Here is a 27,314-nt window from a genome sequence, read left to right on the forward strand (position 1 = left end):
AAATTATATGACCATTCCAGTTACAGCTACCTTTTCTCCTTTTTTTTTTTTTTTTTTTTTTTTTTTTTTTCTGAGACAGGTTCTTACTCCGTCACCCAGGCTGGAGTGCAGTGGTGCAATCATGGCTCACAGCAGCCTCAACCTCCTGGGTTCAAGCAATCCTCCCACCTCAGCCTCCCAAGTAGCTGGGACTACAGGTGTGCACCACCACACCTGGCTGATGTTTAAATATTTCTCTAGAGACAGGGTCTCACATTTTTGCCCAGGCTGGTCTCAAACTCCTGGGCTCAAGCAATCCTCCTGCCTAAGCCTCCTGAAGTGCTGAGATTACAGGCATGAGTCATCACGCCTGGCCACAGCTGGTCTTAAGTCAACAAAAACCCTTTGAGTCACCCTCCCCTATAAACTCTTTCTTGTCCATGGTTCCTGTTAGTACCTCAGAACCTGTTGGAGTCACTGCTGAACACTGAATACAGAACTGGGGTGGTTACACGGGTCGAAGCTTTCAGAACACTCTTCAAACTAAAAATGCAATCATATTTCTCATGTGATTCGATATCAGATTCTCACTTTTGACCATCCCTCTACAGCCTACAATATTACACATGGATGTGAACTGAGTTACGTCTTTTTAAAAATATTTTACTCCTATCTTCTTTTGTTACATTTTATTGGTTATACATGCCTAACAAACCAATTAATTTTTAACAGCTTTATTGAGGCATAATTTACATACCATTAAATTCACTCATTTCAAGTATTCAATTCAATAATTTTTGGTAGGTTGGGCATGCTGGCTCATGCCTATAATCCCAGCATTTTAGGAGGCCGGTGAATTGCTTGAGCCCAGGAGTTCAAGACCAACCTGGATAACATGGCCAAATCTCATTGTTATTAAAAAAAAATACAAAAATTAGCCAGGCATGGTGGTATAAACCTATAGTCCCAGCTGCTCAGGAGGCTGAGGCAGGAGGATCACTTGAGCTCAGGAGGTCGAGGCTGCAATGAGCTGTGATTATGCCATTGTACTCCAGCCTGGGTGACAGAGTGAGACTCTGCCTCAAAAAAAAAAAAATTTTTTTAAATAAATTCACAGAGTTGTGTAACCAACACCACAGTAATTGGACTATTTTTATTTATATAATGGAAACCATGCATATCTTGAGCTATTACATGAGTCATTTAATACACAAAACCCAAACATATACTCCCTAACTCTCTTTCTTTTTCTCAACAATTTTGTAACAACTTATATCTGTCTCAGGAAAATAAGTGGGGATTATAAAATAATGACCATATTCTTGAGCATAATAGTACTGTTAGCAGCCTCAAATCCATAAGGGTCTGAAGCAACCTCAATTCTTATCTCCTCAGAAGAATTCAACCGAGGGGAATAAGGCAGAGTGAGAGACCCGGGCAAGTTTTAGAGCAGGAGTGAAAGTTTTTTAAAGACATTTTAGAGAAGGAAGGAAAGAAAGTAAAGTACACGTGGAAGAGGGCCAAGCAGTGACTTAAGAGATTCAAATGCCGTGTTTGACTTTTAACTTGGGGTCTTATACATTGGCATGTTTCTGGGGTTTTGCTCTCTTCTCCCCTGATTCTTCCCCTGGGGTGGGCTGTCCACATGCTCAGTAGCCGCCCAGCACTTGGGAGGAGCCCTAGGAGCAGTGTTTACTGGTGGTGTACGTGCTCACTTGAAGCATTTTTGCCTTACCAGTCAAGTGTTCCCGGAGGAAGGTCATCTAGTACTTAAACTCCGTCATTTTGCCTCTTAGTGCTCATGCTGGAGTCTGCTCACCCAATCCCTGAGATCTTATTGGGAAGCTACTGATCACCTGTTTCAGGTGTTTCTATCTATTGGGAGACTGCCTTTGCCTGGTGGTGGTTGCGACCAATTATTGTTTTGTTATATAATTTTTTTGTATAGAGATGAGGTCTCACTATATTGCCCAGGCTGGTCTAGTGATCCTCCCACCTCGGCCTCCCAAAATGCTGGGATTACAGGAGTGTGCCACTGCCCCTGGCTGCAATTATTATTTTAGAGAGAGTTTAATAACCACCTGACCATCACCAGATGGTTGCCTGACATTTCTAGTGAACACGGGGTTGGTGGGGGGCCTCTCCTGCCCTGATCGTGTCTGACTAGCTATCTTCTGTAATAGTACTGTAGTATTTTTTTTCCCGGAACACACTGCATTTTATGTTTTCATGAAAATGAGGAGAAATAACCATAAGTGAGAAGATAGCTCTCTCCTTACAATGTAGGAAAAAGTCGAGAGCTGACATCTGTTGATTTAATTACCTGGCCCACAGACATTCTGCCTCTAGGGTTCCTCTCATCACTATCACCCAACCAAGTATCTCTACCTCCTCAGCTACTTTTTTTTGTGGTTATTACTAAATAGACATCCTGCCTTGTCATTTAAAACCATTGCCACTGGGTTATAATAAGAGAAGAAAATCCAGGCTGCTGCTAAGAATGCAGTGGCTTGTTTTCCCGTGGGCCCCTTTGTTCTTTACCATGGCTTGACATTCTGTGTGAGGATTCCAGGCTCAAACCTGCGAATTCAGTGTCTTTCATCACAGAACGCAAAGAGACCCCATCACGGCTGCAATGCCCAGTTTAACTGAAATGTACCACTAACCGTGCTCTTATCCATTTAATATAAAATCACCTACTCCAGTCAACTACTGTGACTAGAGTTTCTGATATCAACATGTCAAGAAAACAATGGCAACGGGAGCTAAATCTTACTTCCCACCAAGCTTCGTGTCATAGTTCACTGGCCACCAAACATATTCAAGAACATGAACAGTACAAGGAAATACTGGAAGAAAGTGAAAGAGATCTTTCTAGGGATGGGGGTTTCTTATTCAAGAACCCCAGGAGTGGTTCCCCAAATTCTGGATTTCATGTGCCTGTAAGATTTCAAAAATATTAGAGGTTCAGAGAAGTAATATGTTTGGGGTTTGTCATATATTGCCAAATTAGGACTATCCCCATTGTTTCAAAAAGAAAGATTATTATGCAGACACCCCAAAAATAGAAAGAATGTGTTCTCAGAATGAATGAACATTCTATAAGTTAATTAACTTTTGTTTTACTTAAAAAGCGTATTATGCCCACCAGCTTTTCTCAAATAAAAGTATAGCTTCACCCAAAATATAATTGCCTTTCATATAAACAATGAAATTTTTTAAATACTTGTTTATATTCAGCTACAGAAAGGAGATCCTGGATGGGCATGGTGACACCTGCCTATAATTCCAGCACTTTGGTAGGCCAAGGTAAGAAGATCATTTTAAGCCAGGAGTTTGAGACCAGCCTGGGCAACATAGTGAGATCCCCATCTCTACAAAAAAAAAAAAAAAATAGCTGAGTGTGGTGGTGCATGACTATAGTCCCAGTTACTCAGGAGGCTAAAGTTCAAGAAACACTTGAGCCCAGGAGTTTGAGGCTGCAGTGAGCTATGATCACACCACTATACTCCAGCAAAACCCCATCTTTAAAAAAAAGAGAGAGAGAGATCCTTCCATTTCCCACAACATGGATGGAAAGGACCTGGAGGACATCATGCTAAGTGAAATAAGCCAGACACAGAAAGAAAAAATACTGCATGATCTTACTTATATGTGGAATCTTTAAAAAAAAAAAAAAAAAAAACAAATATACAAAGATAGAAAACGGGGACTAGTGAGGAGGGGAAGGGAGAGAAAATAGGGAGACGTAGTTCAAAGGATACAAAGCAGCAGATGAGAAGGAAGAGCAAGTCTAGAGACGGAAAGTACAATGTAAGGACCAAAGTTAATAAAATTGTACTGTATTGGGAATTTTTGTTAAATAAGATTTCTAGCGACTCTTGTCACACACAAAAAAGTAACTATGTGAGATAATAGATATGTTAATTTGTTTTACTATATCAGTTTTACTATCTATACATATCCCTTATATCATGGTTTGCTTTGTTTTGTTTTGTTTTGAGATAGGCTCTCACTTCTGTAGCCTCTGCTGCAGAGCAGTGGTGTGGCACAATCTCGGCTCACTGCAGTCTCAACCGCCTGGGCTCAGGTGATCCTCCTACCTCAGCCTCCTGAGTAGCTGGGACTACAGGCACCCAGCTAATTTTTTTGTATTTTTAGTAGAAACAGGGTTTCACCATGTTGCCCAGGCTTGTCTCAAACTCCTGGACTCAAGCAATCCGGCTGCCTTGGCCTCCCAAAGTGGTGGGATTACAGACATGAGCCACCACTCCCAGCCAATATCATGATTTAAGGTTCAAATATATACAATACAATTTGTTGTTTAACAAAGAAAAACATGTATTTCTAATTATTTGCCCAGGTTGAAAGATTGATTTTTAAAAATCTCAAACTGAATTCTAGAATTCAGGTAATATGTGGTATTGTAATGATCTAATGAATTCCATTCACTCTATGTTCCTATCCTGCCCACCTCCCAACCCTTAATTTGTATTATGGTCCAGGGAAAAAATTTCCCATGCTATTCTTTCTCCACCAGCAAGCTTGAGAAAAATTTACCTTTAAAACCACATCATAGCAAGACCCTGTCTCTACAAAAAAAAAAGAGAGAGAGAGAGAGAGAATTTTAGCCAGGCTTGGTGGTAATCATCTGTGGTTCTAGGTACTCAGGAGGCTGAGGTGGGAGGATCTCTTGAGCCTGGGAGGTCGAGGCTACAGTGAGCCATGATTTCACCACTCACTCCAATCTGGGTGACACAGCAAGACCCTGTCTTAAAAAATAAAAACCGTATCATAAAAAGTTACAGTGAGAAAAACTATTAGGTTGATGCAAAGGTAATTGCAATAAATAAAAGACCCAAGCCTACCACTAAATCTAAAGTGCTGAGAAATTGCAGTAAATTTTGATGTTATCATCACATCTACTCCCCAAACTCACTATGACTCCCTGGTGCCATTCATATAGTTTCTCCTTTGGAAAGTGAACAGTAAATGAAATAATAAATATATAAATTACATTTACTACTTCAAATTGGTTAAATATCTCAGAGGTTTATCCCCCACTGGCTAGCCTCAAAGAAGGGAGGTCAGACGCAAAGAGCAGCCTTCAAAGACATCGGGAGCGGGGCCAGGCTAGAGGCACAACGTCCAGGAAGAACGAAGGAAAGTCTTATTCCCATCTCCTCCAGAACTCCAGACTTCTTTTGCTTCTTCAAACATTTCTTGTTTAACTTTTAATTTTGAAATGATTTGACACTAAATGTAACAAGAATAGTACAAGAAATTTCTTGTTTTGTTTGTTTGTTTTTGTTTGTTTTTGAGACAGAGTTTCGCTCTTGTTGCCTAGGCTGGAGTACAGCGGTGTGATGCTGGCTCACTACAACCTCCGCCTCCTGGGTTCAAGCGATTCTCCTGACTCAGCCTCCTGAGTAGCTGGGATTACAGGCACATGCCACCACGCCTGGCTAATTTTGTATTTTTAGTAGAGACAGGGTTTCACCATGTTGGCCAGGCAGATCTTGAACTCCTGACCTCAGGTGATCCACCCACCTTGGCCTCCCCAAATGCTGAGTTTATAGGTGTGAGCCACTGTGCCTGGCCAATACAAGAAATTTCTGAATAGTTCTTCAATCCAGGTCCACCAACTGTTGACATTTTAGCCACATTTGTTTTATTATCCTCTTTCCCTCTCTCTATGTTTACGTGCATACATGTGTGTGCACACACACATGCATATGTACAGGCACTCACATTTCCCTTGAACTGAGAGTTACTCCTTTATCCCTAAATACTGCTCCTGTATTAGAAACAAAAATATTCATTTAAATAATCATACTACAAAGATCAAAATCATGAAAGTTAATTCTGATACAATACCATTATCTAATATATTAATTTTACTTAAGTGTTGCTAATTGCATGGACCAAATGTGTCTTTCTACAATTCATATGTTGAAACCCTAACCCCTAGCATGGCTGTATTTGGATATGGGGCCTCTAAAGAAGTAATTAAGGTTAAATGAAGTCGTGAGCATGGGGCCCTGATCCAATAGGACTGGTATGCTTATAAGAAGAGACACCAGAGATCTCTCCTGCCTGTCCACACATGCATACAAGAAAGGCCGTATGAGGACGCATCAAGAAAATGGCCGTTTACAAGGCAGGAACAGAACTCTCTCCAGAAACCAAGTTTGCCAGCACCCTGATCTTGGACTTCCAGCCTCTAGATCTGTGAGAAATAAATGTCTGTTGTTTAAGCCACTTATATTAATATAAGTTAATAATATTTTATTATGGCAGCCCCAGCATGGTCCCAATAATGTCCTTTACGGCAATTTTTTGCTCTGGCCCAGCATTTGATCTTCCCCCAAACTGTTAAAGCGTTCCATCTCTATCCCTTCCTTTGGTCCACAGCAGGAACTGCCGTGTGTTTTTGGTAAACTTTTCACATGCACATGTCCATCTTTCTGGGGGGAGCTGTGAACAATGTTAATCACTTTTGTCTTGTACTTCTGTGATTGCCACACATGGTCCACACAGGCTCTTGCACACAGGAGGCACTCAGTAAATACTTGTTGATTGATTGGATGGGAATAAGCTAGCCGTATTAAAGCTTGGGGCCAACGGTCACTATGTGAGCCGTTTCTTGGTGGCCCGTCTTGCCTATTGCCAGCACAAACTTTCCTGTTTGTAACACATACTCATAGGCTCCCAAATTCCTTCAGTATGAAAGTTCAACCTGTTACCAGGATTTTAAAGGCCCCTTAGGGTCTGGCCCCCGTGTGTATTTTTACCACATGATTTCTTCAACCAAAGTGGAGCCACTTGGCATTTCTTAAGTATATCCTTAATTTTCCATTCTCCAGCCTTTTACTCATTTTTGTTCTCTCTGCCTGAAATGCAATTCCTTCATCTCCATTGATTAAAATTACTCTCTAATATTGGAACCCAATATTGGAGTAGGGCAAAATTTCAATCATTCTTGCATATATGCATGTATACATTTATTCCACAAATAATTATTGAGCATATACCATATGCCAGGCACTGTACTATGTGCTTGAATTACAGTATTGAATGAGATAGAAATGATTTCCTGCCCTCTTAATCATCCATACCTCTGCTAATTGGGCAGTCTCATCTGCAAATTTGAGGCAGGGTTTCTATTTACAATGACTTTTCCTGATATAATAATACAGTAGTTAGTCATTTGGCCAATAAGAATTGCAGACAATTCCATGGTTGATAGGCACATACACAATCATTAGCTCATTTCAACCTAACTCAGAGGTTAGTAACAAAGATATACCTGTTCCCATTCTGTAAAAGAGGAGACTGAAATTTAGAGAGGTTAAGGTAGCCAACCTAGGCTACTGTCAGATCTATCATTCCTCCAGAGATCTCTCTCTAGGATGAGAATCCTGGCCTTCTTTCTGACCCTTTGTGCAATATCAACACCTCCTTTATATACAAATGAAACTAGATGTTAGAGAAGGGATAAGCAACATTAGTTCTACTTTATATGTAAAAACTGGCTGGGCACGGTGGTTCACGTCTGTAATCCCAGCACTCCGGGAGGCCAAAGTGGGCAGATCACTTGAGGTCAGGAGTTCGAGACCACACTGGCCAACATGGTGAAACCCCATCTCTACTAAAAATACAAAAATTAGCCAGGCATGGCGGTGCCCACCTGTAATTCCAGCTACTCAAGAGGCCGAGGCGGTGGAATTGCTTGAACCCCGGGAGGCAGAGGTTGCAGTGAGCCGAGATCATACCACTACACCACAGCCTGGGGGACAGAGTGAGACTGTGTCTCAAAACAAACAAACAAACAAACAAACAACAAAAAAACAATACGCAAGCACAGTGGATGTCAAGGATCTACTGCAAAATAAATGCAAGCTAGTGGTATTTGAAAATAAAATTCCATCTTTCTTCTTCCATCAAGAAAATATAAATGAGATATCAATGCCTTCAGAGAAAATAAACTATTTGCCAGAATTTATTTGAATTTGTAAGCTCGATTGTTGGTAACTTGGCCTTGCTTTATAAACACTTAAAATTTGAACAACTAGTATTATAATCTGTTAAATCAGTAAAAATGTTAAATCCTTCTGTATGTCCAGTTTCATCTTATACTATTGAAATACCTTAGCATTTCAGAAAATTTAGGGAAAAAAAGAAGATAAATCACTAAGCTACACATTTTAACACATAGTTCTTAGCCTGAAAGTGTTTTCTTTCAGTCTTTTATCAGCTATAAGGTTTTACATTATTACAATTATAATTCTCATGCCCTGCCTTTTCTGATGTCCTATTTATACTTTTCTGCGTTTCGACATAGTCTGAAAATAGAATAGCTCTTGGAATCAGAAGACTGAAATTCAAAACCCAGCTCTATGACTTACTACCTGTGTCCAAAAGCACATGCAGGTTTTATGGGGCTCAAACTTTTACAACTTGGGGACCCTTTCTTTAAGAATACAAAATTAGAATTGACTGTTTCTTTGGCATAAAAAAGGAAATCACAACACATTTCTGGAGATGTGGAGATTTCGATCTTTTCTTCTGAGAGCTCTTTAGGCAATTTACCAGAAATGCTTATATAGAAATGCTTTCCGATTGCAATCTGGTTCCCCCTCCTATATCTCACACTGTGTGGCTCCCTGCACTCACAGGGGTCCATACAAGCCTTGATGCTTAAGCTTCATTTGCTTTACAATAAACCCACCTGTGGCAGTATGATCTTGGGCAGGTCAAATAATTTCTCTGGTCTTCAGTTTGTTCCTCTGTAAAATGGAATCATATTAATAGCTACCTATAGAAGTTACAGTGAAAACCAAATGAAACCATGCAGAAACCAGCGCTGGAAAGCATGGAGCACCACGCAGGCCATTTATCATTCCCCTAATGCCAGCCCTGCAGTGCTCTGGTTCCTTATGGAGACCAGCTTCTTTCCATTATATTACTGTCATTTTTCAACAAACAATTTATGCCTTCCTTTCTTATGTCACTTTTAATGGATTTTCAGACTAGTAAATGTTGTTCGTTTTTACAAATCCTTCTGTAGCAATTTATGGCTAAAATGGGAATTAAGTAAAGCAACTGTTTATCGGAGTGCTATCCCTTGGTTATTTCTTCTGAAAACAATGCCTAGTAACATCTGATTTTGGAGGAAATGGATTGAAGCAACTAGAAAAGAGGTTAGAGGACTCAAGAGATCCAACGGCTGTGGACTGTGAGCAGACGGGCCATTCATAACTTTGCAGTTTCTCATTCAGAGTAGCCTCCAATGAATCTCCTGCCCAAGCTGGTCTGCTTATGGAACAAAAGGCTGGCGACGTGTGTGTTTCACGCCCCACTGCTCAGGGCTGGCCTCTCTGGTGGCCTGCAGTCATCAGAGGGACTTGCCGCCCTCAATTATTTGGCTTTTACAAATCACTACAGGGAAGTCCAGCTTAGGCAACACATAAACGCTTTCCTTCATACCACCAGGAAGCTGTCACAATTCTTTTATTGTTTAAGTAACTGACAAAGGTTTCTATTGACTATTTCCTGTTCCAGCTTCCTCACCAAGGAAAGGCACCCTTTCCTGCAGTGACTTTTTCAAAATGCTATGAAAACCCTGAGAGTGACCACTGAAATTTGTTCCTAAGTCATTTATTCCATGGTTTACAACATAATTCCCTCAAAGGACCATTTGCAGGTGGCTGCATTTTACCTGATATTCCCCCAGCTCTGAAAAATAATACACAATCTTGGAAAAGGTGATAATACCCCAACAGGCGAGAGACGCCAACTTGTCTCATTCCATTTTAAACAATTGTGAAAGAAATGCTTCTGCAATTACAACTACTCCCACCTCAGCTGAGAGATACCTCACTTTATATAATACTGGAAGAAGGAAAGGGTGGGGAGAACTGCAACATGGGCAGAAATGGAGGCTTGGCACCATCTCATAAGCAGATCTTGGCCTAGAGGACAGGAAAATGGGCCATATATTAACCTGGGAGTACTGGAAAGAGGAAACAAGTTAACAATTAGCTAATTTTATTTATTTATTTATTTATTTCTACTTTTATTTTATTTTGTTTTTATTATTATCATTTTTTGAGACAGGGTGTCACTCTGTTGCCCAGGCTGGAGTGCAGTGGCTCTCACTGCAACTTCTGCCTCCCAGGTTCAAGGGATTCTCATGCCTCAGCCTCCCCAGTAGCTGGGACTACAGGCACGCACCACCACGCCCAGCTACCAGTTAGTTAATTTTAAAGAGTGGGTGGTAAGAAGCAGCTATTACTTCCTAAGATTTCTCTAAATTTTAATTTTCTCTTTCACATATAAAAGAGTATATGTTTAAAATACTTGGAGATAGTTAAATACATATAAGCAAATTTCCTTAAATACTAAATGTCTAGCAATTACTCATTCTGTAAGAGAGAGAATTGACCTCCAATTTTCAATTAAATTTATTAAAATAGAAAAAAAAAAAAAAAGCTAGGCATGGTAGCGAGCACCTGTAGTCTTAGCTACTTGCGGGGCCTGAGGTGGAAGCATTGCTTAAGACCAGGAGGTTGAGGCTGCAATGAGTAGAGATCGTGCCACTGCACTCCAATCTACGTGAAAAAATGAGACCCTGTCTCAAAAAAATATATATATATATTCATATATATATATTCATATATATATTCATATATATTCATATATATATTCATATATATTCATATATATATTCATATATATTCATATATATATATATAAATGCTTGTTTTATCAACTTTTGGTTCTATGGCAAACCTCATGATCCCACCTCTCAATATAATATGGTCCACCTATTTATTCTACAGTCCAAAGGCATGAGAAATTTATACTAATACCTATAATTGTTCTTCCCGAAGATTCAACCCAGGTTTCTTCTTTATATCTTGAATTTTGTCTTCCATATTCTCCAAACATTAAGCTACACTGATTTGATTTTTTTGGTAGTATCAGTATAGCTTTATGCATGGTGATTTCTAATAAGAAGAGTGTGCCCAGTCCAATGCCTGGAGAGAATGCCTCTTACATACACATGCATATTTGCTACACCAATGAATGAATGATACAGAAATTCTCTTCCATGCTAAACAAAACAAAACAAAACAAAAAGTTAAGAATGAAACTAAAATAATCTAATAGAAAAAAGAGCATTTAAGGTAAAAAATTCATCTTACATAGGGGCTATCTGGATAGCTCTTTTCATTAACTACAATTTCCGAGTATTATATAATATGTTGTATTTGCTTCATTATTCAAAATTTGTACATGGACTATATATATCTACCAAAATATAACAATTTACTCCTTTATAATAGCCTGATGTGAGAGGCTAGATAATGATTCTGCAAAAGCTGTTGATGTCTGAGTCCCCAGAACCTGTGAACAGATTGCTTTACAAAAAGAGACTGCAGGTGTGATTAAGGCTCTCGACATAGGGAGATTATCCTGGATTACCTGGGACACCCTGATTTTACCCCATTGAAGTCTATTTCAAACATCTGACTTTCAGACTGTAAGATAATAAGTTTGTGTTGTTTTAAGCCACTAAATTTGGGGTAATTTGTTACAGTGGCAATAAGGAGATAAATACACAGAGTATAGTGTAAAATTTCTCATTTTACAAAAAAAAAAAAAAACTAACATCTTTCTCTTTCAAATTTCTGTGGTCCAAAATAATTGAACACAGTGGCTTGAATAGGTGAGTTGATATTCCTTGAGTAGAAATGATAAAATGATGGGTCAGAGCCTGCTGGGTGACAAGAAACCAACCAAATTCAAAGTTAAAATTGTCTAAGGGAAATCAATAAACAAAATCCAATGTAGATACTTTATGTATTTCATTGTTTTTAAAGAAAGAATTTACCCAATAACTGTCATTATATGCTTTTCAAATCATTTCAAGTTTTGCTTTTTTTAAAATACCATTTCAATAAACTCTAGAGTCCTTTAGGACTTAATGATAAGAGTTAACTCAATATGTTGACAATTATAATAATGGCCCTGACTGTATGCTGGGTTTGAGTTTTCTATATTCAATATAGTTATAGAAATAGATTGTAGATGTGTATACAGGAAGTTTCCTTCCAGAAGTATTTATAGTTCTTAAGTGAGAACCAGAAGGCCAAAGATCAAGGGGGCCTATCCTAACAACTGGTTTTCCTTCTTCCAATAGTCCCCAACAAGGTGCCATATTTCTTGTGCCCTTCTGAAATTTTGAAAGATGCAGAACTTGGACAAATGCCACTTGGTAGCAAATGCCAACCAATAAATAATCGTAGCCTCATTCTGTTCATATTCTTACATTTTATCTCTTTCTCCCTGATAATCCTTTCCCCAGTCAGGGATTCCGATCCAGCATCATTTCTTTGGGTAAACTTTCCCCGCCTGACCCATCTATTGAGTCCCTTCATTACAGATGGCCATACACTCCGTATTCCCTTTCTTCAGAATGTTTATCATGTTTTGTAGTTATGTAATCACTAGGGTGGTTATGTGTTTGGAGTGTGTCTCCCCCTACCCAACATTAAATCTTGTGACTGAGATTGAAACCAGGTCTGATTATCCCTACTAGGTTATGGTAGGATATGAGCAATATTTGTTGAGTGAGGGAATGAATGAATGAATGAATGAATGAATGAATGAGAAACCTAGGGTACAGATCCAGGCTCCCTTCCTTGTCCCCTAACACTTGGCTAAGCTATAAAGTCAATGTAGGTGAGTCAAAATAAAACCAGAAGATAACATTCCAGAACATTTAGAAAACATTTATTGAGGGCCCTGTGGGAGTTGGAACTCTTCAGAGAGTTATGGATTGAGAAGAGGAATTAAGCTGCACATAAACACCTATGACCAAAAAACGGAATTAATGACAACCACAAGGGATGGACAGATATAACTGGAATTCAAAAGAGGTGAGGTGATGTCATGTAGAGGGTTGTCCTGCCATTCCATGAATCACCATCCTTGATAATATTCCACGCTCCCTTGCCTCTCCAGCCTTTGTCACATCCATTTGGCAAATGCATATGCTGCCTGTTTCCTCTGCTGCTACACCAGATCAACCTTGCCTTGTTGGAGGATGCCAAGGGCAAGACAGGTGAGTATCACTGTACACTCATGCCGGGCTTGTGCCGTGGTAGCATGCCCAGCTGAGAGGAAAGTGGGGACTAAATTAGCACAAAAGTATCATTATGGACATAGGAGAGGGCCTGAACTCATGCTTACCAACCTAAAATGAGTCATTGGTGCCCCTTAGCAATTCTACTGTGTTTCCCTAATCAAATCCTTCATTCCTTTCAAGTACTATTTCAAAAATTCTTTATTCTCATGAGATCTCTGATTGTGCCTCCCATACCAGCAGTACCTCCTTTTCCTCTCAGCGGATGATTCTGCCTCTTATTCCAAAGACACCGATCAAAGAATTAGCTCTGCTGACAAGTGTTCTCACCCAAAGGGTGGCCCCCTTTCCCTGGTCCACTTCCAGTGTTAGACCCAGGACTACAAAGATGTGGTCTCCTCATCCCGACTTGGGACAACTTGAAGGGCCATTAGCTTCAGAGCTCTCCCATGGAATTTCCGAGGCCTTCGTGGAGACTGCACTGCAGCCCAGCTTCTCCCTCTGCCAGTCCTGCTTCCTCCCCTTCCTCAGGTGTGGATCACCAGAACACTCCCCAATGCATTTCCTCCTTGCTAATCTCCATCTGTGAATCTGCCTCCTGGGGTATACATGGCCAGCCAGGCCCCTCTGCTTCAGGAGGCTCCTCTGGACCACACCTTTCCTCCACCAATCTATTTCAGCACCCACTCCCCGACCTTTGAATATGGAATGGGACCCTCCATTGGGCCATTACCTGCTGGTCCCCAACCTCTTTACCTATTTACCTCATGCCTATCCATCTGTAAGATCTCACTTCAAACATAACTTTCTCCTGAGGAAAACAGATGAGTTTCCTTTCTCACAACCTCTCATGGAACCATATTCCCTTCACAGCACTTGGATTTCTGTCTATCTCTGCTCCTAGAATTTAACTGTGCCAGCAGGGCTGCTTGTTTCCGCTCTCCATTGCATCATTGGTGTTTTGCATAGTTTCAGGTGGTGTGCTAAATGCTGGACATGTGCTAGTGAGCAAGACAAAGCTCCCACCTTCGGGGAGCTTACAATCCACTGAGAGAGACGGGAAAGGAGTTAAAAAATGTAGTAATCTCTGTTTTACTAATGAAGAAATGGAAGCTAGTTACTTGGACAAGGTTCCCATGGTCAGTGAGAAGAAATGAGATTAAACTCAAACTCCAAAACACTCAGGGAGGAAGGAAGGAAAAAAGGAAGGGAGAGAGGAAGGAAGGGAGGGAGGAAGGGAGGAAAGGAGGAAGAAGGGCAGGGAGGAAGGAAGGAAGAGAAAGAGGCAGTAGGGGAAGGAGGGAAGGAAGGATTACAATGACTATAACTTACTGAGTTGTTCTATTGTGGCCCGAAATAGGTTGTGTTTCTTCGGAATTACAAAACATTTCCTTTTTTTTTTTTTTTTTTTTTTTTTTTGAGGTGGAGTCTCACTTGACACCCAGGCTGGAGTGCTGGAGTGCTGGAGTGCAGTGGCGCGATCTCGGCTCACTGCAAGCTCTGCCTCCCGGGTTCAAGCCATTCTCCTGGTTCAGCCTCCCGAGTAGCTGGGACTACAGGCGCCCACCACCACGCCCGGCTAATTTTTTGTGTTTTTAGTAGAGACGGGGTTTCACCGTGTTAGCCAGAATGGTCTCGATCTCCTGACCTCGTGATCCGCCCGTCTCGGCCTCCCAAAGTGCTGGGATTACAGGCGTGAGCCGCCGCGCCCGGCCAAAACATTTTCTTTGTGAATTCCTAGTGATTTAGAACTGCACTGCCCAGTACAGTAGCTACTTGCCACATGTGGCTATTGAGCCCTTGGGATATGGCTAGTCTATATGAAGATGTGCTGTAAGTGCAAAATGCATATCAGAATTCAAAGACTTAGAATGAAAAAAAGGACTGTAAAATATTTCATTAATAACATATTAATCACATGTTAAAATTATATTTTGAATATATTGGATTAAATAAAATATATTAAATGTAAAAAAGTAGTAGCCCTCATTTCTGGCATTATTTGCACTCATAGTTAACTGAGCAAAAGTGTTCAATAAGCTGGAGAGCCCTACTAGTCCACAAGCCCTTGGTGAACAGGGACCCTGGGAAGGAAGAATGTGGGTTAACTGGATGAGTGAATTAAGTAAATGTTGGTTAACATCAACTCTAAAGAAACAAGATAACATACTGTGTTATAAAGAAGTGCAGTTGATAAGGTACAAAGTAACACATTAGACAGATGACTATCTCCTGACAAGTGATTTGGTGAATATGGATACTTTGGTGGGGGCAGGAAAGAAAGTATGAACTTTGAAGTGGAGATTCAGAGATGGGTAATTGTGAATATTTATGGAGAACTGCGAGTGTGTAGCTTGGCTTGAGTAAAGGATTCATGCAATGGGATAGAGTTAGCACTTACAGGCCAGGTGCGGTGGCTCATGCCTATAATCCCAGCACTTTGGGAGGCTGAGGTGGGTGGATCACTGGAGCTCAGGAGTTCAAGACCAGCCTGGGCAACATGGTGAAACTCTGCCTCTACCAAATATACAAAAATCAGCCAGGCATGATAACTCAGGCCTGTAGTTCCAGCTACCCAGGAGGCTGAGGTAGGAGGATCACTTGAGTCCAGGAGGCAGAGGTTGCAGTGAATTGAGATCTCGGCACTGCACTTCAACCTGGGCGACAGAGCGAGATCCCATATCAAAAAAACAAAAAAAAACAAGGAAATAAAAAGAGATTGGTCATACACATATAAAATTAGTATATGTAGCTCAAGGGAATAATTATTTCATGTAAAATTTTCATATAAATTTACTTTACCAGGAGAAATGGGCCTAACACATGCTGGAGAATAATGAAAAGTTCTGAGTGCAAGCTTTGTAGACTCTCACAAGCAAGCATATAAATGGAAGAATATAGAAAATGATGCATAGGCCGGGCATGGTGGCTTACACCTGTAATCCCAACACTTTAGGAGGCCAAGGCTGGTGGATCATGAGGTCAGGAGTTCGAGACCAGCCTGGCCAATATAGTGAAACCCTGTCCCCACTAAAAATACAAAAATTAGCTGGGGGTGGTGGTGCATGCCTGTAATCCCAGCTACTTGGGAGGCTGAGGCAGGAGAATCACTTGAACCAGGGAGGCGGAGGTTGCAGTGAGCCAAGATCATGCCACTGCACTCCAGCCTGGGCGACAAAGTGAGACTCCATATCAAAAAAAAAAAAAAAGAGAAAAAGAAAATGATTCATTACATTTTGTTCTGGCTGAGCACTTCTATGTTCCTGTTATAACCTAGGTTTAATTTTTAAAACTTGTTATTAAGGCATAATGTAGATAAAGTACACATACCATTAATAGTAGAGCTTGATTTTTACAAACTGTGAACACATCCATGAAATCAGTACCTGGTGCAAGAAGTGGAGTATTGCAGCACTGAGAACCGCCCCGTGCTCCTTCCAACCTACCACCAGGACCATCAGTATCCGACTTAACAACATGCATTAGCTCTGCCTGTTTTTGTACTTTTATATAAAGGGAATCACACCATGTAATCTTTTGTGCCCTATGCTTAAAGAATCAAACTAAACTTTGGATGACTGAACCCCAACTCAGCATTTCATTGTGAGTTTGGACAAGTCTCTTAACCCTGTTTCCACATCCGGAGAAGTGGATTATAACAGTGTTTGCCTCATAGGGTATTGTGAGGATTAAGTGAGATAATGTATGTAAAAGTTTTAGCACAGTGGGTGGAGTGTGGCTGCAGCTGCCACACTGTACTCAAACTTATAGTCTGCAAACTTCTGAATATGAGAGAGGGAAAAAATCCATGTCATCTGGGCAGAGTCCAACTATTCCTTTATTCACAAATGAGCATCTACACATACAATAGGGAACTTGGCTATTTGATCCATCTCACTTTTGGCCAAAGGAGAAAAGATATTTCTGTTATACACTTATTCATCTCCCCTTCTAGAATAGCAGCTTCCTTAAGGGAAAGGTCATGCACTGTTTACCATAGTATATGCAGTGCCTAGCGCAGGGCATCGTAAGCACTTAGCTAAACTGAATAAACACGTAAGTACTAACAATATTAGGGCTTAGGACATTATGTTCAAATCTGCTCAAAACTTTTGAGCTTTGTTTGGCAAAATTACAGTAGTTAAATCAGAGTAAAGTGAATCTCCTGCTTTCTTTCCCTGTGCTGGCCAGGAAAATCCAATCAAACCTAGCACATTCTGTACTTGGAATTTGAGTTAAGCATACCAGGTCTGGAAACTTCAGAAATAAGGGCAGTACACACTACTACTTTTAATAGTATTTGCTCCAAACTCAACAGCTTTTGATGTACTTAGACCAACATGCCAACATGTTTTCAAAAACACTCTCTTCCTAGCACATCAGTCACAAGTATTTTCCAAGTGTACTTTATCTTGATTTTCTACTGATATATTTCACGTATTATTGACCATATCCATACTCATTAAAAAAACAAAAAAAAAAAGGCCGGGGTAAAGTGCAATGTTCCAACAGAATTCTACTTGGTTCAATTTATCATCTACTACTTAATTAAAAATAAATTTTCACTTCTCACCAAGTAGGAAGCACCTCTTCAAATACTATCATCAGTTTTACATTACGAATTAAAGGTCTGATTGGCTGGCAAGCCTACCACTATAGAGATAAGTCAAGCAGGAAATTATACGGCTATAAAATGAATTGAAAGATTTTTAAGGGCCTAATACAATTTATTGGCTATGAAGCAAAAACTAGCTTCATGCAGATAACTAATAAATCAAAGCTATTTATAATTCATAGTATAAAAAAGTATGGTTAATATTCTGAGTCGTAACTAATTTTTTAAATTACTTAAATTTAACAATTGGCAAGATTTTTCTAAGCACCATGATAGACACAGAAATGAAGGAGTTATAAACAGCAATCCCTACTCTTCAGAAATGTATAGTCTGGTGGGAAAGTTTTATGGAAGCACTAGGATAATCAGGAAATGACTCACAGACCCGTGCCTTGAAGGCGAAGATTTTAACAGGCTAGGGAGACAAAGAAAAGAAGTCATACAAAGGGGGCCCAGTGCGGTGGCTCACGCCTGTAATCCCAGCACTTTAGGAGGCTGAGGCGGACGGATCACTTGAGGTCAGGAGCTGGAGACCAGCCTGGCCAACATGGTGAAACCCCATCTCTACTAAAAACACAAAAATTAGCCGGGCATGGCGGTGCACACCTGTAATCCCAGCTACTGGTAGAATTGCTTGAACCTGGGAGGTGGAGGTTGCAGTGAGCCGAGACGGTGCCACTGCACTCCAGCCTGGGCGACAGAGCGAGACTCCCTCTCAAAAAAAAAAAAAAAAAAAGAAGTCATACAAAGAGGATATTACAAACACGGGCCTGGAGGCCTGGAGATAGGAGTGTGCACATGTGTTCCCAGGAGATCCAAGTCGCCAGTATGACTGAAAAATGAAGTTGGTCATGTCCAGGTTAGGGAGTGAAGGAGGAGAATTATTATTATTCAGGCAACAGAGACCTATGGAACGTCTGTTTTTTATATTTGTTTCTTTCTGTTTACATATAAGGAGAGAATGTGCCTAGTCCTCTCAGCAGTTTTATTTCATGCTGTAAATTAATAGATTGGCATTATAATTTCATATATCAGTCATAAACTTGATGTAAGCCTTCTACTGAGAGGTAAACTCATTTTTAATGAGTTAATTCCCTCAGACTTCTGAGCCTACAAGGCTAAAGATAGAATCTAGATGGTGATGAATTTACTAAGGTAATATCATACCAAAGAGCCCTGCCTGGATAACCAGTGTGCCTTTCCCAGATGACACCCTTATGCCACTGTTCAATTTCTTGACATTTCTATAGAATGGAGACAGAGGCCATATGCAGGCTGAGAATTCACAGCTGACTTCAATGTGGGGGTGGATTACTCACTGGGTAAATGAAGGGAAGGCAATACCACTAAGTGACAGAACAAAGGAAGGGCAGGTCAAAGTTGGGAAAAAGGAAATCTGCTTTGAATATGTGTTTAAGGCGCCAACAGGAAGTGTCATGTGAAAGTATCTGAAAGGCAGCTGAAAATCTGGTTTTAAATGAGGCTCAATAAAGGGGCAATGTTGTATTTACTGGTAAAATCACCATTAAGAGAGTTCTAAGTGAGAAAAAAGGCCTAAGAACAGAATGTTAAGTCTCTAAGGATTCTATCAGTCCTTCTAAAGCACAAAACCAAGTGAAATGAGCAATGCCAAGTCAGCTTGTACACAGATGCTTTATTCTGGATGTTAATATGTCGACATTGTATGCAAGATTCTCTTACAATGGAGTTTTCCATATATCACAAAACTCAATTTAGTCAGGGTAATTGCTGTATTAATGTGAAAACCTTACAATAAAATGCAGTATTATATATGTGTAGTCAGTTTCCATGCAAGTATGGCTGCTACATGTATGTCTGGCATTTGTATAACATGCTGAAAGAAACTCAGAGGAACAAAACATTATAAAGGTGACTTAAGATGCCTGACATGTTTAAGATTAAAAATCTTGCAAAAAGCAACAAAGCAGTTAACTGAAGGATTCAACCAATACCAACCCAAATATGTGTTATGTCCAATAAGCCCAGACTTATCCACAATATATTACCATTTAGGATAATTTAATGCTCAAGAAAAAATATGCTTTAAAAATATAGCTCTTATAAGATATTATACTTTGGTGATTGCAGACTATGTATATCCAGGTAAGGGCTACATTAAAAACAACAACAACAAAAAACTATTATGTGCTATTAGTTCAAGGTAACTGAAATGATCCAGTATGAGTTTGCTACAATCATTGGTTTCACTAAGTGAAATTTCTGTGAGAAGTTCATTAATTAGAAAGCAATCAACATACTTAAACATGCTAAGAAGATTCAAATTGGTTTATCTATTTATCAACAAGGCATAATCTTAGTACCATACATTTTCTTCACTTCTCACTATATATATATATGTGTGTGTGTGTATATATATATATAAAAAATATGCAAAAACTAGCAAGTAGATTTAAATAGCTTAAAACCCTTTTAGGTCTACTGTTCAAGAGCTAAGCATTAAAATACTTAGTATTTCCATTTCTATTAACATACGAACAGAGCAGAAAATCTTAACCTGCTTTCATTTTGTTTTTTAAGGCATAGTAGTATTTTGGTATTTGTAAGAATTTGCCTGGTAATGGTTGATTCCATTTAGTTAACTTGAGAACTTGCCATCATTTGTTTTTTATCTTTTCACACAGTGCAAGTGGTGGTCGCTCTTTCCTTCTCTCGTAGCAGCAAGCCGATTCTGCTATTTTCTATAGCAGCATTACTTCAGGAGTGGAGAGGGAGAGAGTGTGTCAATTATAAATAATTCAAACTACAGTGTACAATTCTATTTACCTGTCAGTGTTTAAGTTGACAGCACACCATTATATGACTGAAAAAAATTACATATAATCTCTACCACAAAAGCAAATAAAAAATCTTTCAAGAAGAAATAAAATAAGTGCAAACACCTAAAACAGGCAACTGAAGCAACTGTTGTAACCTGTAGAGAAACACAAAACATTTAAAAAAGGACAAAATATTTTTATAAATAAAAGATAATGTTCTCCACTTCTGAAACACTGAGTAAATACAAACTTCTAAGTGCAGACTGTTTTTAGGGACCAAGGTACCATATTATTTTTTAAACAAAATGCAAAAATTTCAAAAACATATACAAATCACCAGATTAATGTATATGACCATCCCCGATATAATTTAAAAAGAAAATATTAAATTATCATTTAGTACATTTTTAGAACTACTTTATAACCAACATGATTTAAAGGGCATAGTGCAACATTTAGGTAGATGTGACATATAGTAGAGATATTGTATTCTTTGCAGCTATAACTTACTATTGTTTCATACTTAAAGTCAAAATTTTTCTTTACTGTGTTAGCTGTAATAACAGGAAACAACATTGGCTTCTAGGCACCCTGTATACGTATAAATATCTACATTTAAGCTTTAAAAATAAAAATAAATTATAAAAAACCGACTTCTTTCCAATTTACAAAGTCCTCCTGCTCCTACATACTGTACAATACATTCAACAAAATTCTCAGCTCTTCTGAGATTAAGAAAATACTATTTACTAATAAAGAAAAAACTCTTTTTTGAATGCTTTTTGTTTTCAGTACTATGCTCAAATAAATACATTTAACACTGTAGTTAATTTTACCGCTTCTGAAAAAAAAAAAAAAATTAGTAGTGCAACTTTCTAGCCTTCCTTTAAATTCCTTTTCAATGTGTTTCTTTGTAAATGGTAGCCTAAGTAAATCAGCACGTGGGCAAAAGTACTTCATAAAATCGTGTGCTTTCCATACATAGACTAATTTCAGAAATCATATCTACTCTTACACCTATCTATAACAAAACTGCAGCATCAAGAGAGTAGCAACATATATCTTGTGAAGAAAATATGAGAATTTACTTTTAGAAATCCATGAACATTCTATTATTTTCCCATCTTGTTCTTTAAAAACAATTTTTAAAAATCTCATCTCTTAAAAAATAAACTATGAAACTGTCTACCCCTTAAGTGACTTACTAGCTTTCTGCCTACTATGTAGAATAGAAAAAAGATGCTGTATTAAAAGGGCTATCTTACAACTTTAAAAACAACTAATTGAGAAAAATTTCACTGCAACCTAATTTAGTAGAGATTGCAGTAAGGGAGGGGGGCATTTCATCAATTTTAATAATAATTACAGTATGAGAGCTCTTGAAGTACTACTGGTAGCTGTGTAAGTACTCAGATATCTTCTTGCTTGTTCAGTCATAATAAGTTGGTCTTCTGTCTTCCCATAAACCACTGTTTCCCATTCACAATTTGACTAGAAAGGAAATATTAATAGTGATGTGAAAAGTATTAAAATAACTATCCATATTATATCACAATTAGACTCTTAAAGTCAGTTATTTAAACTGATTAGATATTTCATAAGCAATAATTATAAAAATGTTTTAACAATGGCATTGTATTTTTTAATAATAATGTTTTTAAATATATACTGAAATATTTTTGATCAAGTTTTTAAAAAGTCAATTATTTTAGCTATCTATATTGCTTACAGGCCTATGGAGGCAGTTTAGAAGTCTTGTCCCCAACAATTCCCCCCAAATCAAATGAGTCTTAACATGGAAATAAATGTTAGTCATTACTGCTTCAAAACTTTGCAAAGGGTTTAAAGAGAGGATGTAATGTCAAAAAATGAGCCAAGAATGCTTTATTTACAAATTAGGAAATATATTCATAGCAAAAAATCAAGTTTATGGTTTTTTTCTTCCCCTATTATAAAGATTACTATGTTATAGACGTGATCTTCTATATAATAACTTTCCCCAAAAGTTCTATGTTAATTAAACGCTGGGAACTCAAATCATTTTACATGGATTAAGAGAATGTGCTACATGGCTCTTAGAAAGCAGCGGCTGAAAACAGATGTAAGGTGGTCATAAGTGATTGCCAAAGATGTTTTCAAGGTATGCTTTAACATCAGGAATACTAATGCTGCAGTCACTGTGGCATAAAGAAGAAAATTTCCTACTCAATGAACTCTCAAATTCTCTGGGGTAAACTCTTAACGCAGTAAAAATTTTCCCAACCACAGTTACACACTGGCCACATCCCAACAGAAAAAAAAGGACCTTGTTTTACAACTTCTGAGCCAAAATGTTCACTGGAAACCATGGTACCAACAAAATCATGCTGAAACTGCTTCTAACCACTTACCCTTTTTCAGAATAGCAATTAGGGCTATACATATTTGTTACAGGAGAAGAGGTGCCAGAAGTAGATTTATACATCTTTAGTTTAAAAAAGATACAGTGCTGAGGAAATCACCAGATGACTCTTTGGTTACAGCTCCAATTGTTTAGTTTATATGTGCCCTGATGAATGACTCTCTCAAACCCAAATGTGAATGACAAAATAATGGTAAATGTTTAGTTACTGTTACAATCAATTTTGAATTTAAAAGAAAAAGTATAATTTGTGATCAGTAAATCCAAAGTGATCATTGATTAAACAAAAACAAAAATCACTAAAGAAATTTATAAATCCATACCTGAAGATTCTTTTCCAATTTGACAACTTTGGAAGTGTTAGGGTTTGGTTTCTTTTTAGTAAGTGTGTATGTTTTGTTGGTTGAATTTATATCTTGTTTTTCAGGAATCAAGTTGCACCTATTGTCATGTATTTCCAATAATGGTATCATTAATAAGGATGTAGTAAATATATTTTCTGACTAAGAGAGAAAAAAGAAAGAGGAAAATAACTAATTCAAAAATGGAGACAAATGGAGGTACTACTGAGTAAGTGGTAATGGAAGCCCTGTTTATTTCTCTCCAAGAAAGAATTTGGCTCTGCTGAAATTTCTAGCAATGTAGTAATATTAAGTATTTTGGAAATGAACCAAAGATAAACTCTGATATTTAAAATCTTGAGAACTACAATTTTTTGACATCATATATAAGGCAGCTGACTCCTCTCATAACAAAAGAAATTTTAAAAAAGTAAATAAAATATTCTCTACAGTGAATAGTTTCTCTGTGAATTAGGCAAAATGATACTAAAATAAAAATCCTCCATGAATCTCCAATGAACTGGCTACACAATGAGTAAGAAATAAGAACCACTAGGACTTAAAGCAACCATTTAAAATAACAATAATAATAATCCTTTACAAACCTGCATGTCTGAAATGTCTTCAGTCAACAGTTGAGTGCCTGATTCTTCTTTTTCCCAATTATCTAAGACTAGTGATTTTCTGACTTTCTTCCCAGAAGCGGTATTCTAAAATGAGTAATTTGTTGTAGAAGCTTTATGGCAAAGTCTCTTGGATACAATAAGACTTTTATTAACAATAATACTAGAAGATTACCTCTTGTTTGCAGCTTTTGTAGGCAGGTTCATCTTCCTCTTTGAGGAATAGGTCTGTTCCAGTTTCTTCTTTTAAAACTTCCCGAATATCTTCTTCCAAGAAGGCAAGTGGCTGGGACTAAATTGTTTTTTAAAATGTTGTAAAAAGTCATTTATAGCAATTCCTTTTTCTCCCTATATATAGGAAACCCATCTTTTATACTTTCCCATTATTGTCATAATTTTCTCCTAGGCCCTATAGATATATTAATTAAATTAATCCATTTTATAGCAAAACAATATTACACATTTGCAAGTACTGAGTAAAGAATGGCAATTTCTTCTTTCTAGGCTACTAAACAAAAATCTTCCTTTTGGGGAAACCACTGTAGCTCCTGCTTCAGGTCAGGATCTTCAGAATTAAACAGAAAAGAAAGATGTTATTTCTCAAGTTTTTTTTTTTACATAAAAATAAGAAATACAGAACATATTGGAAATACACTAGCTCTTATTCTACTTTTATTGTATTTATTACACGGTATGTAATTACTAGTTAACATGTTTCTGTTACCACTAAGATTGTGAGATACTTGACAGCAGTGATCAGGTCGTTTTATACCTAGCCTAAGCATCCTTGTATACCTAGATATAAGATCCTTGTATATATAAGATATAAGATCCTTGTATACCTAGCCTAAGCAAAGAGCTGACACAGTATCCAAGAAGAGGGAGAGAGTGTGTGTGTGCACGTGTGTGTAGTGTGGGAGGGTAGGTTATGAAGAGACAGACAATTGAGTGTGAGCTAAGTGATGAAATAGTCTCAAAATATTATTCATCTAGCTTTCTGTCAAATAGGTAAGCACAACTTATAACCCAGAAAAAAATTTTAAAATTATATCTAACTTATACCTATCATACCCAAGATATACTTGAAAAGGTAATCAAACCTCTACTAAATAAAAGAACTGGCAGCACTTAATAACCAGCAGCTGCCCGGTATGGTGGCTCACGCCTGTAATCCCAACACTTTGGGAGGCAGAGGTGGGCGGATCACGAGGTCAAGAGATCGAAACCCCATCCCTACTAAAAACACAAAAATTAGCCGGGGGTGGTGATGCGCACCCCAGGAGGCTGAGGCAGGAGAATTGCTTGAACCCAGGAGGCAGAGGTTGCAGAGAGCCGAGATCATGCCACTGGATTCCAGCCTGGGTGACAGAGCCAGACTCCATCTCAAAGAAACAAACAAACAAACAAACAAACAAAAACAAACAAAAATCAAAAAAACACCAGCAGCTTATGTCCCCAGCCAGCAAAGTTAGAGAGAATAGTATTCATATATAAATGAGATTTCACAGAACTTACAAAAACTTTTAAAATGAAAATAAAATGTTAAAAGTGTTCTCATCTAGACTGAGACATACAGGAATTATGTTAATGTTTCTGTATACTTCTCAAAGAGCTTATTATTATTATTATTATTTACTTATTTATTGAGACGGAATCTTGCTCTGTCACCCAGGCTGGAGTGCAGTGGCACAATCTCAGTTCACTGCAACCTCCACACCCCCCGACCCTCCGGATCAACCAATTCTCCTGCCTCAGCCTCCCACGTAGCTGGGATTGTAGGCATCTGCCACGATGCCTGGCTAATTTTTTGTATTTTTACTAGAGACGGGGTTTCACCATGTTGGCCAGGCTGGTCTCGAACTCCTGACCTCAGGAGGTAATCTGCCCACCTCAACCTCCCAAAGTGCTGGGATTACAGGTGTGAGCCACCACACGCGGCCTCAAAGAGCTTTTTGATGATGATATTTCACCAAGAACATAAAGTATTCTTTTTTCAAATTAACTTTTAAGTTCAGGGGTCCAAGTACAAGTTTGTTACATAGGTAAACATGGGGGGTTGTTGTGTAGGTTATTTCATCACCTAGCCAGGCACAGTGGCTCACGCCTGTAATCCCAGCACTTTGGGAGGCCAAACCAAGCAGATCACGAGGTTAGGAGTTCAAGACCAGCCTGGCTAACATGGTGAAACCCTGTCTCTACTAGAAATACAAAAATTAGCCAGGGTGGTGGAGGGCACCTGTAATCCCAGCTACTTCGGAAGCTAAGGCAGGAGAATCGCTTGAAACTGGAAGGCAGAGGTTGCAGTGAGCCGAGATCACACCACCGCACTCTAGCCTGGGCAACGAGAGTGAAACTCTGTCTCAAAACAAAACAAAACAAAACAAAAACAAAAACAGAGATTATTTCATCACCCAAGTATTAAGCCTAGTACCCATTAGTTATTTTTCCTGATCTTCTATCTTCCCACCTTCCACTCTCTGAAAGGCCCCAGTGTGTGTTGTTCCTCTCTAAATGTCCACATGTTCCCATCATTTAGCACCCATTTATAAATGAGAACATGCAGTATTTGGTTTTCTATTCCTGTGTTGGTTTGCTGAGGATAATGGCTTCCAGCTCTATCTATGTGCTTGCAAAGGACATGACCTCATTCTTTTGTATGGCTGCATAGTAGTCCATGGCGTATTTGTACCACATTTTCTTTCTTTTTTTTTTCCCCTCAATTTTTTTTGAGATGGGGTCTCACTCTGTCACCCAGGCTAGAGTGCAGTGGCATAATATCAGCTCACTGCAACCTCTACGTCCCAGGGTCAAGTGATCCTCCCACCTCAGTCTCCCAAGTAGCTAGGGCCACAGGTGCACACCACCATGCCCAGCTAATTTTTTGTATTTTTGGTAGAGATGGGGTTTCACCATGTTGTCCAGGCTGGTCTTGAACTCCTGAGCTCAAATGATCTGCCTGTCTTGATCCCCCAAAATGCTGGGATTACAGGCATGAGCCACTGCATCCAGCCCACATTTTCTTGATCTAGTATAGTATTCTTAAAAAGATCTGGAGTTTTTTCTCCCTTTAAGAATACAAATGTCCTAGAATAGGGCTAAGACAGATTAATTCATTCACTAGGAAGAATCATTCTCTTAATTGCTCTAATGTGTCAAAAGCAAAGAACTCCTCCATTTAATACTTTTCAGGTTTGATACTACCAAACTTAATACTTCTACAGAGTTTTTAGCCTTTTGAGTAATTCATAGTAAATATTAAAACAATCAAAGTTTATTAAAAAGGCAACAGATATTTAAGATATACCTGATTAAAATTCCAAAGCCAATCTCCAAGAAGTGCATTTGACTCATAGTAAGATACAAAAGAAAGCTAAGTGGTTAGCATATAGTAGATGCTCAGTAAA

General features: G+C 38.6%; 1 protein-coding gene across 3 annotated transcripts in view; it reads right to left on the bottom strand.

Annotated features, from left to right (window-relative positions):
* Positions 1-19,381: 19,381 nt before the first annotated feature.
* The window catches only part of MYBL1 (MYB proto-oncogene like 1), a 49,199-nt gene continuing 41,266 nt past the window's right edge, over positions 19,382-27,314 (bottom strand). For 2 of the 3 annotated variants that reach the window (XM_025395249.1, XM_025395248.1), the window contains exons 13-15: positions 24,086-24,202; positions 23,893-23,997; positions 19,382-22,036 (exon numbers count right to left, since the gene is read on the bottom strand). In XM_025395249.1, coding sequence (XP_025251034.1) covers positions 21,908-22,036; positions 23,893-23,997; positions 24,086-24,202 — 351 coding nt within the window. In that variant the 3' untranslated portion in view covers positions 19,382-21,907. Of the gene's footprint in view, positions 22,037-23,269; positions 23,450-23,892; positions 23,998-24,085; positions 24,203-27,314 lie in introns of all 3 variants that reach the window. The other variant, XM_025395247.1, reaches the window with a different exon arrangement.

This window comes from Theropithecus gelada, chromosome 8, assembly GCF_003255815.1.
Source record: "Theropithecus gelada isolate Dixy chromosome 8, Tgel_1.0, whole genome shotgun sequence".
NCBI lineage: Eukaryota > Metazoa > Chordata > Mammalia > Primates > Cercopithecidae > Theropithecus > Theropithecus gelada.